This window comes from Sceloporus undulatus, chromosome 6 (assembly GCF_019175285.1).
Source record: "Sceloporus undulatus isolate JIND9_A2432 ecotype Alabama chromosome 6, SceUnd_v1.1, whole genome shotgun sequence".
NCBI lineage: Eukaryota > Metazoa > Chordata > Lepidosauria > Squamata > Phrynosomatidae > Sceloporus > Sceloporus undulatus.
Window position 1 is genome coordinate 31,794,331 of NC_056527.1, and position 20,912 is coordinate 31,815,242.

General features: G+C 37.9%; 1 protein-coding gene across 4 annotated transcripts in view; it reads right to left on the bottom strand.

Annotated features, from left to right (window-relative positions):
* Positions 1 to 20,912, bottom strand: part of SGCE (sarcoglycan epsilon) — a 45,060-nt gene that overhangs the window by 14,758 nt on the left and 9,390 nt on the right. Inside the window, exons 1-4 of one of the 4 annotated variants that reach the window (XM_042471805.1) lie at positions 17,730 to 17,916; positions 5,832 to 5,954; positions 4,179 to 4,336; positions 372 to 444 (exon numbers count right to left, since the gene is read on the bottom strand). In XM_042471805.1, coding sequence (XP_042327739.1) covers positions 372 to 444; positions 4,179 to 4,336; positions 5,832 to 5,954; positions 17,730 to 17,802 — 427 coding nt within the window. In that variant the 5' untranslated portion in view covers positions 17,803 to 17,916. Of the gene's footprint in view, positions 1 to 371; positions 445 to 4,178; positions 4,337 to 5,831; positions 5,955 to 17,729; positions 17,917 to 20,912 lie in introns of those variants that run through there. The other 3 variants (XM_042471804.1, XM_042471806.1, XM_042471807.1) reach the window with 3 other exon arrangements.

Consider the following 20,912-nt stretch of genomic DNA (forward strand, 5'->3'; position numbering starts at 1 on the left):
ATATAATATAATATAATATAATATAATATAATATAATATAATATAATATAATATAATATAATTTACCCTGGAGCTCATAACCCAGTGTTTGGCACTCCTACAGTTTATAGTAACAGGCAGGACACATTTTCTATATGTAAGCTGCTGTTACAAATCCTAACATTTCCAAATAATTTTTATGAAGACCAAGTCCTTTTAAACAGTAGTGGCTTACAAACAGCCAAATGAAAGGAAATTAACAAGACAGCTCTACATGCTCTTTTTCCATCACAACATGCTTTTTGAATTTAATTATGCTGTAGTAATCTAAATCTATGATATTATTTATCAGTTGTATAATCTACAACGCTGAGCAAGTTCTGTAAACATACCTTCTGCTGGTACTATATTAATAACCAAATTGTGTCGTGCAGTCTCAAAGGTACGCCTGTTGTATGCAGTGATCTAATAAAGTAAAAAAAGAACTTGTTACTGAGTTTCTGACAAAGATCATCAGGTGAGCATGAAAAAATACACTTAAATCTTACATCCAGTTATTTGAAATTGTTAAAAAGAAGTAGCTTTAGAGGATGAAAAGCAAGAGTGGTGGTTGAGCATCTTTCATGTTCTGTCCACCTTGCCTGAGTGAAGGCATAGCTATTAACAATACTAGATATACTTTCTGCTATGGTTTGTTGTTATTTTGTTGTTAACTGCCTTCCAATCAATCTCAACCCATGGTGACCCTGTGGATGAGACATCTCCAGACTCCCTGCCCTCCACTGATCTGCTTAGTTCCTGCAAATTCATACTCGTGTCCTCCTTAATAGAGTCCATCTACCTAGCATGTGGTCTTCCTCTCTATCTACTTCCTGCCACTTTTCCAAGCATTTTTTTCTAATGAGTCTTCTCTTCTCATGATGTGTCCTAAATATGACAGCGTAAGTTTTGTCATTTTGGCTTCCAGGGAGATTTCTGGCTTGCTTTGCGGTAGGACCCATTTGTTTGCCTTTTCGGCTGTCCATGGTACTCTTCTCCAGCACCACATCTTGAATGAATTGATTTTCCTCCTCTCTTCTTTCTTAATTGTCCAGCTCTCACATCCATACATGGTAATAGAGAATACAAATGCTTGTATGATTCTAACTTTTGTGCTCCGTTGTACATCTTTGCATTTTAGGATCTCTTCTAGTTCTTTTATAGCCACACTCCCCATTCTTAATCTTCTTTTGATATCCTGGCTATAGTCTCTGTTTCTGTGCTATGGTACAGCCCTGTAAAGCCTGAAGGATGAGTCTGCCAACTCTGAGCCTTCAAAGGAGGCTTTCCCACAGAAAAGGGGAACATTCAGACTAAACTGAATGCAAACCTGTGCACTGGTTAGGATCACCAGCCACCTATGGATGAAGATAGTACTGCAAGCTTCAACACACGGACACATTTAAATCAAAATAACTTAATTAATACATTTGGAAAAAACATGTTACCCAGACACAAACAAAGACCAAACATGGCTTAGTACCCATAGCAAATTTCAGGTGTTTAGGTTTCATAGTCTTACAACTACAGCTCTGACAGACAAACATGCAACATCTATGGCAGCACCATTTGCACTAATCTTTTTAGCTGAAAAGGCTCTCACATCTATGTATAAAGACAGTCCCTGCCCTCAGGTTTACAGTCTAAAAGATATGACTGGCATGGAAGAGAGTGGGGTATATAGGTATGTACACTGTGTGATCCTGGATAGGGAGGAGTATGTATTGTTCTATTTTTGATGGCAAGGCCTCAGGGTGGAAGGATATGCAAAGAGGATTAGTGTATGCTTAATTAGTGATCATTGTCTGCTGGGACAACCCCTGAACCTGGGTGGTTTTCCATTTGCATTAGCTGACTCCTGCTTTTGCTGTTTTTCAGGATTGATAGCCAAATTTTGTTCACTTTAAGGGTTTCTTCTTTCCTGTTGAAGTTGTCCAGGTGTTTGTGGATTTCAATGGCTTCCCTGTACATTCTGACCTGATAGTTGTTGGCATGGTCCAGAATTTCAGTGTTTTCAAAGAGCATTTTATGCCCAGGATGGTTTATAACATGTTCTGCTGCTGATGATTTTTCTAGCTGACTCAGTCTGCAGTGTCTCTCATGTTCCTCAATGAAAGTTTATGCTTGTCTTTAGGAATCCATTTTTTATTTCTGTGAAACTTTTGATCCCCCCCTCCAGTCTCCAATATATAGAAACTGCATGAACCTGAAATCCTAGATCCACTTAACTGGGAGAAAGCCCCACTGTAATCTATGGGACCAATGTCTGAGGAGACATGCACAAAATTCCACTTCAAGTGTCTCAGATACTTGCTTGTAAGAACTGCAAGAATAAATTAGTGATCCAGCATGGTGCAGTGGCTTGAATGTTGGACTATGACTCTGAAGACCAGGGTCTGAATCCTCACTCAGCTATGGAAACCCTTTGGTTAACATTGGGCAAACTCTTTCACTCCCAGAGAAAAGCAAAGACAAACCCCTTCAGAACAAATCTTGCCAAGAAAACCCTTCAATATGTTCATTTTTGGGTCGCCATAGCTCCAAAATAACTTGAAGACACACTACAAGGTGTAAATGAAAGGGACTTCTAAATGTACACCATCTTTGTTTTCGATCTGACACACATAAGAATGTACCTGCTAGTCATTGCTTTTAATAGGATGCACGCACAAACACCAGCCAGACCTCACACATGACAAGGCGCCACAAAGGCTTTTCTGTTCCAGGCCTATGACTGCTTCACTGCCCACCTCAAACATCTGAGAAGTAGGTTATTCCTTATGAAAGCTTAGGCTTCATAAAGTCGTTGTTTTCTTTGTTACAACTTCTTTTAAAATGTGTGTTTATTAAATGTAACTGATTTGTTCTAGAGCTAGTCTTACTTGGAGTATAACCACTAAAGTCTCATACATTTCAGTAAGAATGACTAAAACTTGATGCAACTCAAATTTAATCATGTTTTAGCTTTATAGAAATCATTGTGACAGATTTGTCAAGACTAATTTATATGGGACTAAATAATCAAACTCAGAGTAAACTGTCTAAAATATGGTGGAAAGAGCTGTGGCTATGTTCCCTGAGGATAATCGGAATTGTAATCAAATTTATCTGGACAAATAGGAATAAGATTAAGGAATGAGATTATGTCACTGTAAGGTCCGAAATGATGGGATGCAGTGGTTTAGTGGATAAGAAGCCAATTCTGACAATCATAAGGTTGGAAGGTTGGCAGTTTGAGGCCCAAGCACTACGTGACAGAGTGAACTTCCATCACTAGTCCCAACTTCTGCCAACCTAGCAGTTTGAAAGCATGCAAATTTAAGTAGATAAATGGGTATCACTTCAGTGGAAAGGTAACAGCATTCTGTGCAGTCATGCTGGCCACATGATCACAGAGTTGTCTTTGACAACACTGGCTTCCTTGGTTTAGTTAGTAATAGAGATGAGCACCCCCCCCCCCCCCCCCACAGTCGGTCATGACTAGACAGTCATGTCAAGGGGGAACCTTTACCTTTAAGGTCCTAAAGTCCTGGCATGTCCCTTGGTGAGGCCCTCTTAAATAAACTGATTTATTGTGGCATTAGATTTCATATGTAGAGTCGGCCCTCCACATTTGCTTGGGTTAGGGGTGCAGGACCTTTGTGAAAAGTGGGAAAACTGCAAAAAAGCCCACAATTTTTTTACCTGAGAGAATAACTCTCTAAGAATCTGTAGGTCCTCTGACAGATGTTGACCACATAGTTTGGCTGTAGGACCTACAAATGTGTAGAGAAATGTTCTCTCTAGTTCCTCTCTAAGTCCTCCAATGCGACTTCTCGTAGATGTTAACCACAGACTTGAGCTGAAAAATCTAGATAATCCTAGAGAGAACATATTAATCAAATCTGTGAATAATCAAATCTACAAAGTCAAAGTTGCAAATGTGGAGGGCCGGCCGACTGTATCTGTTTAATTCATAAATATACAAACCTGACAGGAGAAAGACATGAAAGTGTTGTGTATGGTTGTTTGACTTATTTCTTTCAACAACCAGTTGTGTTTTTCTTATTCTCAAGTATATCATACAGTAGGTGGTACACAGCACAAAGTGACCAACAATGTCATGTTTGCATCAAGAAGTCTGCTGCAGTTTCCAAATAAATATTTTGAAGAGATCCTACCTCAATGATGGTTGGTTTGCCCACATTTTCTACAGTCGGTGATCCATACAGAACTCCGTCACTATATGGTGTTCTTTGAATGTATCGTAGCCAACCAGGTCTATCAGGGTAACCCATTAGGTTTGTGTTAAATGTTATAGGATCATTGTTTACCTCACCTATATAAACAGGACATCCAATATAAAATACAGTTTCACCACATCAAAAGAACATTATCTTGATTAGAGATATACTTATTCACTAATTTTGTTATTTAAGAAAGCAGCAAATAATTTTTGCAATGTTCTTCCCAACAGGAAAAATTTGCATGTAGTATTTTTGCATAGAAAGCAGCATTTTCTATGTAGAAAACACCTGTTCTGAAAATGCTGCTTGCTGTATTAAAAATGCTGCATCCCCCCCTCCACCCAAAGAGGGAATTTTGCACAGAATAAATCTGAAGATTTTTGACAATCCAGGTTTTTTCTAATCACAGTTTCATGAGAAACGTGCTTTTCAACCATTTTAAAATATTTTTGAATATTCCTTCCATCCCTAATCTTGATGCAGTGCCAATGAAAAAATCAAACTGCAATGTATCAATTCATCAGTAACGTATTATGACCATAATTCTGAATTTATGCACAGTAAGTAAAAGCATGCTTTCTGGATAATTTCAGTCAACAGCATGATGTGATTACCAAGTCTCCTTAATGAACAACAGCCATCAGTAAAAGAGTCCTGAAACTTAATACTGCAAACTTCTCCACAAATTCCAGTGAGGAGTAATGCACAAGTCTGTGCCATTTATTCAGAAGTAAAACTTACTGGATTTGGTATCATTTATTCCTAGTTTTCAAAGAAGTAACCGTATTAGTGTCTATCAGCATAAAAAGGAGGAGGGGGGGAAGAAATGTAGCAACACCTTTAAGACTAGCTGGTTTTTATTTTAGCATGAACTTTCATGAATATACACCCACTTTTTCAGATGTAGAGTAGTTCAGGTCTCAGTTATAAAGCATATTTATACAGTTGTGGGATAGAGTGTAACAGAATACAAAAAGATGCAAATCATGTCCCATGGCCTAAATTTTCAAAGGGTGGGCAAAGATCTGAAAGACCTCAGTACTGCATTTGAAGAAGTATATTTATATCTACCAAAGCTCATGCCTAAGTACCTACTGGGTACCTAAAGTCACCAATTGTGTGACCTTAGGCAAGTACTACTTTCTCAGCCTCTGAAAAATCTTGCCAAGAAAATTTCATGATAGATTCACCTAAAGGTTACCATAATATGGAAATTATTTGATAGCACACAACATCAAAGTTTTACCATTGCAGAGTCACTTCTGCATTTAGACATAATGCACATAAAGTGGAGAAAGAGAAAGGACATTTGAACTAAAAAAACACCGTTGCTGTATTAAAGAATAAATTAGGATTTATTCTTCAGTTAGAATTATATCCCGGCTAGGGTATGTCCAATGGATTTAATAGAAGTAAGCATGCAAAGGAATTCAGTGGGATTTACTCTGGGGTAAATATATACAGGATTACCATGCATATCACTCTGCTACACGAGCACAAGAATTCTTCCATGCCTATTTACACTGCAAAATCAATCTGGATTATATATGTTGTTCATATATTTTTCAAACTTTAAGTATTTCTTACCAGGCTTTGGATAAGGAGGAAATTCCCCTTTAAAATACTCCCTCTCCAAAACATGAACGAACAGAACGCCAGCAGAAGGGTACACATTCCTATCAGACTGCACCTTTGAAAGGATTGTGTAAACTGAAAGGCAGTAGAGAGAAGAGGCATAAAATGAAACAAGTCAGACTCATTTAAAGCAATGTGAAAAGGAAACCAGAAAACAATATTTCGCATATCAAGTCCAAAAGGTGACTTTAAGCACATACCATATATACTCAACTATAAGTCGGCCTTTTGTATAAATTGAGGTCACTAAATTGAGGGCTAAAATGATGGGTTTTTATATGACCCATGTATAAGCCGAAGGTGAAATTTAGGAGCATGTGACAAAGGATCTATAAGATGAAGGAAAGGAAAGTGATGCCAAAGAACTTAACAAAATTCCAGCAGGCATAACCGTTTATACTCCCACTGAAAGCTGGATAAATGAGAAAGTGGGGGGGGGGTGTCCAGTGCTTTCAGGACAGATTACACTTTTGCCTCTCACCAAGGGATGGTTCCCTTTTAATAAGAGTTAAATTACAGTGCTTACATTAACTTGTGGATAAGTTGACTCAGGTTTTTTGGGTTAATTTTTGGACTAAAATTTCTAGACTTATACATGAGTATAAATAGTGTATGTATATACACACACAGACACACACAAGTGATTTCTTCTTTTTATATATGCTAAAAGCTTATCTGTGTATATATGGCAAGTACTATAAAATAGAATAAAGTACTATCTTATTAACAATGATAGAAGAAGCAATGATAGTGCTTTATCAGTTTGGATTGCATTAATTAAATATGCCACTCTATGAGAGGCTGAATGGGAGTTTACATATTTTGATAAAAAGAAGATATGGTTCGTATCACCTTACAGACTGTCGTAACAATGCTTACTCAGGGGCAAATCCTAATAATTTCAGTAGGATTTACTTCCAAGTCACATATGCTTAGAAATGCAGCCTTAATTTGTTAAAATTTAATAACACAGAAAAGCATGACAAAAGGAGACTTTTTTCTGGATGAAAGAACATTTAAATTACTATAATCTGTGGCAATAAATACATTTCTTGGTTTCTGAAATTCCCTGATTTTGCAATTCTTCCATCTATAAGGGAATATTTTCTCTCAGTGTTACAGAAGCAAGATGTAATTGCAAGTAAGGGTGAAATTTTTGTGACTATCAAAGCAAGGGCTTCTCTTGGCTGGATTGGCAAACCAGCACACAGTGGAGTTCTGTGGGCATTAATCCCTGTGGATGTCAAATCTGACAGCAGCATTTATCTGTTTTGAAACAGTGGGATACTGGAGCACATGTCCCCTCCCAAGAAATGACTTAAAAGATGGGCATATCAAGTGGAGATGTGCAGCTCACTGTCTTCCCTGCTTGCCTCTGGATGCTAACATTATTGATACACAAGAGTGCACCTTAATAGTTGAGTGGGATAATCTCTTGTACAGTGGACCCTTGGTATCCATTGGAGTTTAGTTCCAGGACCACCCATCATACCAAAATCAAGGGATACTTAAGTCCCATTAAATACAATTGTGTCAAATTGTGTCCCTTACATCAAGTGACAATATTATGGTTTGCTTTTTGGAATTCATACATTTTAAAAATATTTTCAAGCCATGGATGCTTGAATCTATGGATAAAAAATCCATGGATATGGAGGGCTGACTGTACAGGGCATATCTATTCTTCTGCTATGGTTTAGCATGGTTTAGAAAAGAGAGTGGGGAACTGTATGATGCTCCAGATATTGCTGGAATACAATTTTAATCAGAAGTAGCCAACATAGCCAGTGCTTCCAGTCCAGTGACACTGGGGAGGGGTAACACATTCCCCTACCCCTGGTTGGAACAGATTAATTTTAATATTTAAATTAATTTTTAGATTAAGAAGCAGAGCCCTCCCTCCAGTCCATCTGCCTTCATCCAGGCCACAGAGGGAGAGAAGAACTGCTGGACCCGATCCCCTTCCTCAACATTCCCTTCTCCTTTTGCATTGTGTCTTTTTAGATTGTAAGCCTGAGGACAGGGAAACATCTAATTAAAAATAATAATTCTAAGCTGCTTTGAGAGCCTTTGTGGCTGAAGAGCGGGGTATAAATTCTCTAAATAAATAAAAATTAAAAATTAATATTTTTCTATACCTGATCAGAGAGCAAGACATAGGATCCATTTTCAGAACGCCTCCGTTCAGGTAAAGAAATAATGTTGCTGTTGTTGTTGTTGTTGTTGTTGTTGTTGTTGTGTGCCTTCAAGTCATTTCTGACTTATGGTGACCTTAAGGAGACCTTATCACAAAGTTTCCTTGTCATGTATCTTCAGAGGGGTTTTGCTATTGCCATCCTCTGAGGCTGAGAGTATGTGATTTGGTCATCCAGTGGGTTTCACAGCTCAGTGGGGCGTCAAACCAGCTATCTATATATTATTCTGTATAAATCCCTTTACTAATGTGATATGAGATACTGGTTTTGAAAGCAGGCACTTTATCCATGTCACAGCAATCTTTAATGTACATAGTACAACCTGAGTCTGCATCAAGACTGAGTGTGCTTTAATCTTTAACATTCTTTTTTGGGTCACAATTCCAAAAACACTGTATGGCCAGAACTGATTGTAAGAAGTGTTAGTCTGTGACCTGTAGTCCAGGAGCAATAGTCTGAAAGCTTTTTTAAAATGCTGAGATATTAGAGGGTCTTCATATATTCTTAAGTAATACCATCCTTGTCTTAAAGGAAGATAAGGACAAGCAAAGTATCTGTTAACTTCTAAAAGTTCACTAACAAAAGCTGCTGTCAAGTGATAATTATCATTAAGAAGTATTAGTACAATTAGGTTATCGCTTTCAATGAATCTTTCATAGCTGGGAAATAATGTGCATTTTCTGTTTCTTGTGTCTTAAGAAATATGCAACTGAATTTCTTCAATTATCCGTTCACTGTGTCAATGCATATACTGATTGGGCTCAAGATAGAAATATGTGATGTCTAAATTTAGAAAAATACATTATTCATTGCACACAATAGTCACACTTTTAAGTGGAATTGTGGGGCCTTATGCAATTTTCCATATTAGTCAAAACAACACAGATTTACTTGCCATTTCCACAGTGTGGCACTGATAGGAAAGCATATTTCTTATTATCTGGGCCATGCTGAAAATTTAGGACACCGCAGGCTACCCTGACATCCTCATCAAAGCTAATTTAATTTCAAAATGCAAAAATTGTCATCTAACAAGCCAGTAGAGCTTTCTTGTGATCATGCCAAGTGATTACATTAAAAACTACTTCATATGTATGATCAAGATTTGAGCACATTAGGAGACATTTCAGCCTCCAAACATGCTGGTCAATTGAATGTGCATATCTCGCATGCATTTGTGCACAGATAGCAGGTAGCAGGAATTATCCAACAACATTTCATTGATTAGTCCAGGTCTCACTCCAGCTCCAGTGTTTCCTTGTATATAAGGACAGTACTGCTACCACATAAGCACACATAAATGCTGCTCCACTACAGTTCTTAGGCTTGTGATCTTTATCAGTTGTCAAGTTTAAGGAGGCCATATGGCCTCTTTGACAGAAGACAGTCCCCCTATCTGAAAAGCAGTCTGAGGACAGTTCATTTGAAATATGATGATGAAAGAGAGTTCTGCAAATACAGTTATCAATAAATGGGTCCTAGACTAAACGTTGGCTGAACTCTCTCTAGAAGCCAAAATGACCAAACTGAGCAAGTCACACTTTGGCCATATCTTGAGATGTGATTCATCAGAAAAAATGACAGTATTTGGTAAAGTGATAAGCAGTAGGAAAAGAGGAAGACTACGCTGTATGTGGATAGGCTTGACCAAGGAAATCAAAACCATCAGGATGCAGAACCAGAGGAAAGGTTTCCCTTGAGATCTCTCATTCTTCTTTGATATCTTCTTTGGTGATATGTAAGTGGCCACCCTACTCCTACAGGTAAAGAACTCTGGAATGCCATAAGTGGAATGAAGCCAGCCATTTCTTGTTTCCTACTATGGTAACCCTTCTCTTCTCTCATTCAGAGATGGTGAAACCTCAAATGTTTGGTCATATAGTCCCAGCCAAACTGACATGGTCAATATGCAGGTTTATCAGACCATGTTAAAATATACATACTCCTCTCATCGTATCATATGGTAGTGGGGTATGTAAAAAAATTAAGTGCTCATTCATCCAAAAAAGAGTAGTCAAAGATTGATCCAAAGAACAACATATCCTATAATAAATACAACCAACATATCCATTCTTGAACTCCCCTTGGGGTATTCCCCACAGGGCAACCATAAAGTAATATCTACCTTCCTCAGTAAATACTTTCTTCTGTTATGAGCCTTGTAAGAAACTATACTCAATATTTAGAACGATTGTACTCTCTTCCTGCAATCTGTAACTGTCCTGAGTGATTCTTTTATGTTAATTGTCTTCCTCTATTCCCCCCCCCCTTCCGCCTTTACTATTTTATCTTGGTTTGCAGCCTTATTGAATATGAGCAAGACAGATGAAATGTAAATAAGTAAAAAGAAGGAAAAACAAAACAACCCAACATTATTTTGCATCAAAACATTTTGCTACTTCTTTCCCCAAAATGATTATAACATTTAAAAAATAAATTATGCCACTTTCTACAGCTGAGCAACAAAAACAATGTTTATCATTATAAACAAGTTATCATTGCACTCGACAGATTGCTAATGAGTTTAAATAGACACCAGTAACAAGGAATCACAATGGTTTACACATATTGTGAGCAAAGTAATCCACAAAGGATAACGCAAAATTTAGTACCAAACAAAAAATTAGGACGAGGATAATCTTAGTAAGAATATTATATAACTGTCACTTTTTTTCCTTGTGATGTTACTGTTAAAATAACAAGAACAAATCCAATACATTGGGTATAGTGCTGCAAAAGGAGGTTGATTATTCCCAAACATTTATATCCTAAACTCACCAGTCTTCTCAGCAGCCTTTATGCTGCCGCTAACATAACTGATGACTTGCTTAGTCTTCCATTTAACTGTTCCATTTATGCCATCAGCAGAACACAACAAAAAAGCTTTCCAAGATAAAACAGATGCAGTATGAATGAATTAATACTATGCCAACAATCCCTCATGGAGGAAAAAGGCCACCAATCAGAAGAACAAGCAAAAGAAAGAATGGCATTGACTACAGTACACATTTACTAATACTCCAAAATTACGATATTTAATCATCAAACTCACAGATATCTACATGTCAGGAGTGTTATCATCAATTTTTGTCATTTCCCCCCTGGTTGAAAATGTTATAGGAAGAACAAGGACAGAATTTCTAAACAAGAGAAGTCCACTGAGGCAGGAGTTTAATTAAAAACTTGGTATGGAGATAAGAACATGTTGTAGAACAAGGATTCAGTTGCCAGTATTTTAGTTCTATATACTGTATTTGTAATTTACAATTTTTTTCTTTTAATATTTCTGCAAGGTTTTGTCAAGCGGGGGGGGGGGGCAGTGATCTGTTGGCTTGGTTCAGATATAACCACCTTGGTCCAAATAACTATGATTTTCTGGACTGGGAATTACCGCCACATGGTCTATCTCTCCAGCACTAAGTCTAATATTTTCTGACTACTCAATCCAGTTTTCCAGTTCAGATGTGAACTAAGTATTGAAAAGATGCAAAACCCAGTGGCAAAAGGAGTGAACAGACAAAATGCAGGGCACTTAACCATACCTTCCAACATCTTACAGGTGAAAACCAAGACATGTGTGAGAAAGTAACCTCGGACTGTGGTCAAGGTGGAAAAAGGTATTACTGAGGAAGAACACAAAAGCTAGGAGACGCTGCAGCAGGTTGCCTTGCCGAGTTTACAGGGAACAACAAGGTTGTGAACTCAGTCTGCAGCAACTGAAAGAAGCTGAAGACAAATGAGGGAAGTGTGAAGGGGAGAGAGTAACTGGGTCATTTTAAAAGCAGCTGAAAAAGTGGGATGACAGAGGATTAATCGGGAGCTTCCCTGCCAAATTGGGACAGTTGCAGGGTACGTGTTCAATTAACTCGGATTTTCTGGATTGCTCACATGCTCCATCTATACTTCTTTCAAGCATTAAATCAAATATTTTCTCATTACTTAATCTAGTTTCCCCATTTGGATGTGAACTAATTATTTAAATAAGATGCAAAAGGCAATAGAGAAGGGAACGAACACAGGAAGTGTGTCTGAAAATGTCTGAAAATATTTTGAGTGTTTCAAGCACAGTTAAATGAACTATAACAAGTAGTTTCAAGCTTAAACATTTTGTTGAAAGAGGATGATTGTTGGAAACTTGCTTTAAATTTTGTCATGCTTACTGATCAGAAAGAAATGGATTTGGGGTGGTTTTGTGTATGGACAATTGTGCATTTGTATGCATCCATATTAACCACAGATTCTTTCAAAGATACAAACTGTACTGAAGCAGGACAGCAAACATTGTAGCTTAATGAAAGAGAAGAGAAACAAATATATCTGATAATCTTATTATTGTTGTTGTTGTTAACTGCCTTCAAATTGACTTTGACTCATGGTGACCCTGTGGATTACATATCTCCAAGACTCCCTGTCCTCAGCCTCTTTGCTCAGGCCCATATCCTCCCTGAGTCTATCCACTTAGCATGCAGTCTGCTACCTTCCATCTTTCCTAGCATCACTGCCTTTTCTAATTGCTGTATTCATTTTTTCTTCATGATCTGGCTAAAGTACAACAGCTTCAGTTTAGTCATCATGGTTTCAGGGAGAGTTCAAGCTTGATCTGTATTAGAACCCATTTATTTGTCTTCTTGGCTATCCATGGTATTCTCAGTACTCTTCTTCAGCACCGCATCTCCAATTACTTGATTTTCTTCCTATTGGCTTTTTTTACAGTCTTGGTCTCGCATCCATACAAGGCGATGGGGAATACAATGGCTTGGATGAACCTTACTTTAGTGTTCAGAGTTATGTTTTTATATTTTGTGATCTTGTCCAGATCTTTCATAGCAATCCTTCCCAGTCCTAGTCTTCTGGTTTCTTGGCTGCAGTCTCTATTCTGACCAATATTTGAACCAAGATGTGGGAACTCTTTGACTATTTCAATTTTCTCATTGTCTACGATGAATTCTTCTACATCTTCCATGGTTGTTATTATTATTATTAGTGTGCCCTTCCCTTACGTGAGGGATCCGTTCCAGACTCCCCCACGTAAGGGAAAAACACGCCTGCTCGAGCCCCATTAGATGTAATGGGGCTAGTGCACCCGGTGCGGGGTGTGGCGCATGCCCCATTATTTTTTCCTGGCACGCCAAGGCTTCTTCCGGCACAGGCTTCCAACAGTATTATTATTGTTGTTGTTGTTGTTGTTCAGCATTAATCCAACATTGGCACTTTCCTCCTTGACCTTCTTCAGTAATTACTCCAGGTCTTTGTTTCTGCTAGTAGCACTGTGTTATATGCATATCTTAGATGTTAATGTTCCTTCCCTCTCTCTTCACTCCGCCTGCCTCTGAGTCCATGTCTGCATTGCATAAGATGTTTTCTGCATATAAACTGAATAGAGTGATAATATGCAGCCTTGCCTGATCCCTTTTTTGATTAGGAACCATTCTGTTTCTTCATATTCTATTCTGACGGTAGCCTCTTGTACTAATTACAAGCTACGCATCAGGGCAATCAGATGTTGTGGCACTCCCATTCTTCTAAGTGCAGACCATAGTTTTTCATGATCTATGCAGTCAAAGACCTTGCTGCAGTCAACAAAGCAGATGCAGATTTTCTTCTGGAACTCCCTTGTGTGTGCCACTATCCAACATATGTTTGCAATATGATCCTAGTGCCTCTTCTTTTCCTGAATCCAGATTGCACCTCAGTGATTTCACACTTCATATACAGTAGGAGTCTTTGCTGCAGAATTTTGAGCATGATTTTGCTTGCGTGGGAAATTAGTGTGATTGTTCTCTACTTGCTGCAGTCTTTTTCATCTCCTTTTTTAAGGATAGGACTATACATTGATCGCTACCAGTCTGTGGACCACTGCTTTCTTCTCTGAATTTGTGGCCAGATTTTACTTAAAACTAATCTTGACTCTGTCTCTGTGGATTGTAGCAGTTCTATTGCTATGTTAGCTGTTCTGGTGATTTGTTCTTTCCAACTGCTTTGAGTTCAGATTTCACTTACTAAAGTGCCTATAGAATGTACTTTCTACATAACATGCCTCACAAAGTTTATACATGACATTAACAAGAGTGCTTTTCAAAACTTGTTTTCTACATATATTAAAATTAGTCATATTTAAATTCTTAAGACTACCAAATTATATTTGTATTTCAAAAATTCCTAATCATTCTGTTCCAAAGAGCATTTACTCTTATCTTTAGGAAGGCAGGTTTTCCATTTGGAGTGTAGTGTTGCAATATGATTTGATGTTAAGCAAGAAGCCCACAAAATTAAACAATATCCTCAGTCACTTTGGATTTTAATGCCTATAAATTGTGGGTATTTTTATTTTAATGCAAATGCTTTTGATGTTCAGTATATGTTATGTTCACACTGATAAGAAGCAGTCCCACTTTTGATTTAATTTCTAATTCATGGCTAGAAGACCTTTAACTATTAAAAACATATTGTTGAACCTCCCCCTCCCGGACATTATTCTACTATTAAGGCCCAAAACCAAGGGGAAGATGGGGGCAGCTTCCAGCCACTCCAGAGGCATCGAGTTTACATGATGCATGCCCCCGGAGTACCCTGAAGCCGCCTAAGGTGGCCCAAAACAGGCCCCAGAAAGAGTGAACCTTTTCCACTCGTATTTGGTGTCAAGCGAGGAGGTTTCTCGAGGCTGCACCGCATGTTCACAGCGGTCATCAGGCTGGGAGAGGTTTCTAGTCCATCTGTTCTGGCCCTAAGTTTGCTATCCCAACCTCTCTCCAAACATCTTTTCAGATCAGAGGAAACTCGGGAAGGAAATTGGAACTATTAAAGTGGAAATCTCTTTTCCTGTAGTTTGAACCCATTGCTTCAAGTCCTAGTCTCTGGAGAAGCAGAAAACTGTTGGAAGATTTTTGCATCTCTTTCCCCCTCCTTCGATAGACAGGGATTTCCTGAATGCAAACTCTCCTCTCTCTCTCTCTCTCTCTCTCTCTCTCTCTCTCTCTCATTCAAACTAACCTTGTGATTTAGGTCACTCCTCTTTTGGGACTAACAGACATTCTCTCTCCAAGATTTTCAATTGAACTGTTGGTTTTCCATCTTCCTCCTCTCTCAATTTTATTTGGATAGATTTTTTTTACCCAAACTATTCACTAGCTAGATTAGGATATAGCCTTTATGTATATATACTGTAGATTAAAGCCTTTAGTAAACTTTTGTTTGAACTTCAAGCTACTTACGTAGTTTTTGAGTCAGTCTCAGTTCATTGAGAAACAAGTTAGACAGGGACACGTTTTCTGGTACTCTGCTGATTTAAAGCTAGACCCTAACAGGCTAGACTTTGATATTTATGATATTCAAATATTTTTCTTTCCTTAATAAAGGCTGAAGCCTTAGGAAACTTGAATTGCCCTAAACAGGCTTGCTCCATCTTCAATATGACATCCTTTCAAATATTTAAACAGTTCCCAGCAGCCCTCATCAGCAGAGCCAATAGTGAGAAACATTGGGAGCTGCAATGTGACAACATCTGGAGGGTAACATAATTCCCATCCCTGCTCTAGAAATATCAGTCTTGGCTGGACCCAGATCACTAAAAGAGATAAGCAAATTGAAAGACTCGGCCCCTCCACCACCAGTGATCCTGGTAAACATCACCATATGGTTTCCAACCCATCATGCTACAACCTGAAGGAACATTCAGTCACTAAGGCCCCATACAGACAGGCCAAAATAAAGCTGCTTCAAGTCACTTTGGAGGTATGCTGTTTGAATGATGCATGCTTCCTAAGAGGCCAGAAGCTGCACCAAAGCTGCACTCCAGTCTTTAGGACTGGACCATGGCTTTAGCATGGTCTGCGGACTCTTAAGACACAAGTATCATTTAAACAGCATACTTCCAAAGTGACCCGAAGCAGCTTTATTTTGACCTGTCTGTATGGGGCCTAAGATATATAACCTCATTTCGTACTCACCCCCTTTTGATTTGAGTCCTTGCATATTTTTAACATTCTCCCCACCATTTTGAAGGCAAGCTGTCTACCTGACAATAAATATACTCAAAGCAATACAGGAAGCTGCAAATCTTCTTCATCTTTGGGATAAGGCAAAGAACAGATTTCCATCCTCCTGTACCTGGGATAATTCAGTGGGTTTCCAGTTTCTGCATCCACTGGGAAAATTCATTTCCTTATACTGTATACTACACTCTGGAATTGCTCTGTGTGTTATTTAACTTCATTGTTCTGAAGACTATTTCCTATGCTCCAGTTATCAAAGAGATGAGTTTAGATGTGTTCTCCTTTTTTGGTAAGGAGAGCCACTCTTCAGTCTGGCCATATTCCCCAACTTGTACCAATATAAGCATGGATGGGGAGGGGGAAATGCTGGGCTGTAGACTGACATATGAGCAATGCTGAATTTCAACAGAGGATTATGGTTTATGTTGTGTTGTATAATGTGGGACTTGTAATTGTTTTTAAATTTTTATTGTAAACATTTTAAATTCACTATTTTTGGAAGAGTGACTGAAGACACACAACTTAATACTGTTATTGGAGGGAGGGGGGGGAAATAGTTTCATTTGCAACATGCAAATGCATTCTCCTTAATTCTCAGCTTCAGCATCTTTAGATCATACCTGAAATACAGCAGATGGATGCCAGTAATGTTACTTTTCTTTCTTCCACTGTACTGAGTCAAAGATGCATTCCTCTATACTAAATCTATATACATAGCATATAGAATCTGTGAAATTATTATTATTGCTTCCCTTAAAGACCAGCCGCTCCCTCCCCTCTACCCTAATTTTCATTGTTACTGTTGTTACGATTATTATTGCTATTATTACTATCATTATTATCATTCTTGCTTCCCTCACAGACCATCTGCTCCCTTCCCTCCTACTACCACCATCCCATTTCTCAGTGTCTATTGTTGTCATTAAGGTTACTATTACGATTACTATCATTATTATTATTATTATTGCTTCCCTCACAAACCAGCCACTTCCTTCCTTCCTTCCCTCCCTCCCTCCCACCACCAGCATCCCATTTTTCATTACTATGTTGTTGTTAATATAATTACTATTATCATTAACATCATCATCATCATTACTGTATTATCATCCTTGTTTCCCTCACAGACCAGCCACCACCATCCCATTTTCATTGCTATTATTATTATTATTCAGAGCAGAGACTCCCTCCCTCCCTCCCATTTTTCATTATTATTATTATTATTATTATTATTACAATCCTCATTATTATTATTATTATCATTCTTGCTCCACCCACAGACCAGCTGCTCCTTTCCCTCCCTCCCACCATCCCACTTTTCAGCATTATTATTATTATTATCACCATTACCATCACCCTTCTTGCTTCCCTCACAGACCAGTGACTCCCTCCCTTCTGCCATCATCCCATTTTTTTAATATGAATATCATTATTATTATTGTCATCATTCTTCCTTCCCTCACAGACCACCACCATCCCATTTTTCACTATCATCATCATCATCATCATCACCACCACCATCATTCTTGCTTCCCTCCCTGTCCCTAGTTCCCTCCCATTCTTCATTACTGGAGATAGAGCCCCCCCCCCCCCCATGATCTGGGCGGCGAGGGGTCTCCCTCTGACTGGGGCCGGTCCCTGAGGGACAGAGGAGGACAGGGACCCACCTGTCAGGAGGAGGGAGGCCAGGGCGGCTCCGCTGCTGCGGCCACTCAGGCTGCCCTGGCCACAGGCCGGCATGGCTATGGCTATGGCTGCTCTGGATGCTGCTGTGTTGCTGCTGCTGCTGCTGCTCTGGCCCTCGCTCCTCCTCCGCTGACATAATAATAACCATCCATCCCCAATTCCTCCTCGCCCTCTTTCCCGCCTTCCCTCCTCCTCCTCCTCCTCCTGATGGAGACCAAGGCGATGGCTGTCTCCAAGGCAGCGTTGAGGGAGGAGGCCATGGAAGAAGGAGGGAAGGAAGGCTGACTCTCTGTGGGCGACTAGGCCTCGCCTTTCCTGAGGGGGGGTTTATAATGGAAAGGAGCACAAGGCTCGGTTGTTCTCCCCCCCCCCTTTTAGGTTTGTTATGGCCTAATTGGGAGGGAGTTTACATGTTTACCATTTTACTGTATTTATTTGTTTATTTATAGTATTTATTTATAGTATTTATACCCAATTACAGGGTCTGAGACACTGGGGGAGGAAATAAATAAATAAACTTCGAAATACATGAATAAATAAACTTATTAAATATATATATGTTAATTTTTAATTAATTTATATTAATTATAAATATAAATAAACCTCAGAATTTTAAAATAAATAAATTTATAAATATTTATTTATTATTTTATATTGCTTATAAATATTTATAAATAAGTAAACCCCAAAATTTGGAAATAGGTATATTTATAAACATTGTCTATTTATTATTTTATATTGCTTATAAATATTTATAAATAAATAAACCTCAAAATTTATAAATGCATTTATAGATATAAATAAATATTTACATGTATTTATTTATTTGTAGTATATTGTTTATCAATTTATATTGATTATAAATATTTATAAATAAATAAATAAACCTCAAAAATTATAAATAGATTTATAAATATTTATAAATAAATATTTGTAATTTATCCATTTTCTGTTGGCTTGTTTATTTATTGATCATTTGTTATTAATCATTTATTAATTTGTATTAATTATAAATATTTATAAATAAACATCAGCATTTATAAATAAACATTTATAATGTTTATTTGTTATATATATATATATATATATATATTAAATATTTAAAAATAAATAAACTTCAAAGGAGGAGGACAAGGCACCACAAAATGGAGGGCGTTCAAAAGAAATGTGGGGAAAGGGTTGTTGTTGTTTGGACCTTCCAACTCTTTATGATTTCTGCAGTATGTTTTGGACCACGGTCCAGCCCTCAAACCACTACATCAACCTGACTCTCCATGAGGTTTACAGTAGGTAAATAAAAACAAAAATCCACCAAACAGTGATCCCTTTATAGGCCAACCGAAATCCACAACATACTTGTTGCAAGCTTTCAAAGCTCCACTGGCTTCTTCATCAGGCAAGATGTTACATAACAAACGGGGGAAATTGGAGATGTTAGTAAGATGCCTGCATTTTGTTGTTTCTGTCCTTAGTTAGGATGGTATGGGGAGGCTTCTCCTTCTGCCATGGGGCAATTGGGCAAAGTCCAGGAAATTTCAAGTCCATTTGCATTTAATTTAAGCAAAGATTAATAGGCAAATGGACTTTAAATTTCCTGGACTTTGTCTAATTGCCCATGACCATAAGAGGAGGGGCCAGTCTGTTAAAAATACCCTCCCCATACCATCCTAACTAAGGACAGAAACAACAAAATGCAGGCATCTTACTAACATCTCCAATTTTTTTCTTGTTTGGTATGTAACAGCATCTTGCCTGATGAAGAAGCCACTGCATTTAGGTTGGCCAATAAAGGTATCACTGTTTGGTGGATTTTTGTTTGAATTTATAAATGGCCAACACAACTACCCCTGCATGTTTTATGGATAGTAGGTAAATAAGACATTAAGTTGGGTAGAATTCAAAGATATAGCCGTGTTAGTCTGTAGAATCAGTATATAGAGAGATCTTGTAGCACCTTTCACTGAAAGAAAGAAGTTGGTAGCATGTAGAAATCAGTCTATTTCTTCAGGTGCATTTGGTGGAATGGAAGCAAAGCACAGACCTATACATGCCATTTGTATATGAGAATGTCAATTCAAATACATCCCCACATACCAATGCCATATATACAGCATGTCTGTTCCTGGCTTCCACTCCACCAAATACATCTGAGGAAGTAGACTGAAATCTATGAAAGCTCATGCCGCCCATTTCTTTCTTTCAGTTTGGAGTTTATCACACGAGAAATCCTGTGCAAGAAACTGGAGTTTAGATTTGAAAAAAACAAACAAATGCAAAAGCAGGTTGATTTTCACACGATGTCGTTGTTAAAGTGGTGTTAACCCAAACAGAATGTAGACAAAAGCCACTCCTTTTTACTTTCAGAAAAACCTGTGTGATAAACTTAATCTCAAAGGTGCTACAAGGTCTCTCTACATTAAATTGGGTAACGAATCATTAAAACAAGAGACAAAAGAGATGCAGTCCCTGCCTGCCCATCCGCCTCCAAAAGCTGCCAACATGACAAAATCTGGATTCTTAAATGGAAATTACACATGCAAAACTAATTGCTTACATACTGGATTTTTATTCAGAGATGTTAAGGTAAACTTTTGCAATATCTTGAAATACATTATTTTTTTAATCATGTAGCAGGCAAAATATATGTATGCATGCATGCACACAGACAACAATGATATTACATCTTATGTGTACTTACCTGGTACATACAATTATATATGTAAAAAGGAAACTAGGAAACATTAGAAAACTTCATTTTTAGAAAAGTGAAGTGTTGCCAATTTCTGTAGAAGTTGAAGCAAGAAAATTCAAAGTTTAATTTACAGGTTGGGGTGACTCAGAGAAGAAGTCTTCCTTATGGACCCTGAAAATCCAACTGACAATAGGAAAGTGAATGATACTGAAACAGTACATGAGATTGAGTGATTGTTTGATTTATGCTGTTATGATTCCATCAAGCAAAAAAAAAAAGGGGGGGGGGGAATGACTAGAGTATCTTTTTGCTGAGGTGTGTTAGAAAAAGAAAAATGTATGCAAAGGTTTCTAATTTGCACCAATAGTAAAGAACGTGCTACAGTTTTCCCTTTGTAACCTTGTTTGTTTTATACTAATATTTGCTTCTGTTTATTTTTGTGATTAACACAGTTTTAAAGGAAAAGAAAATA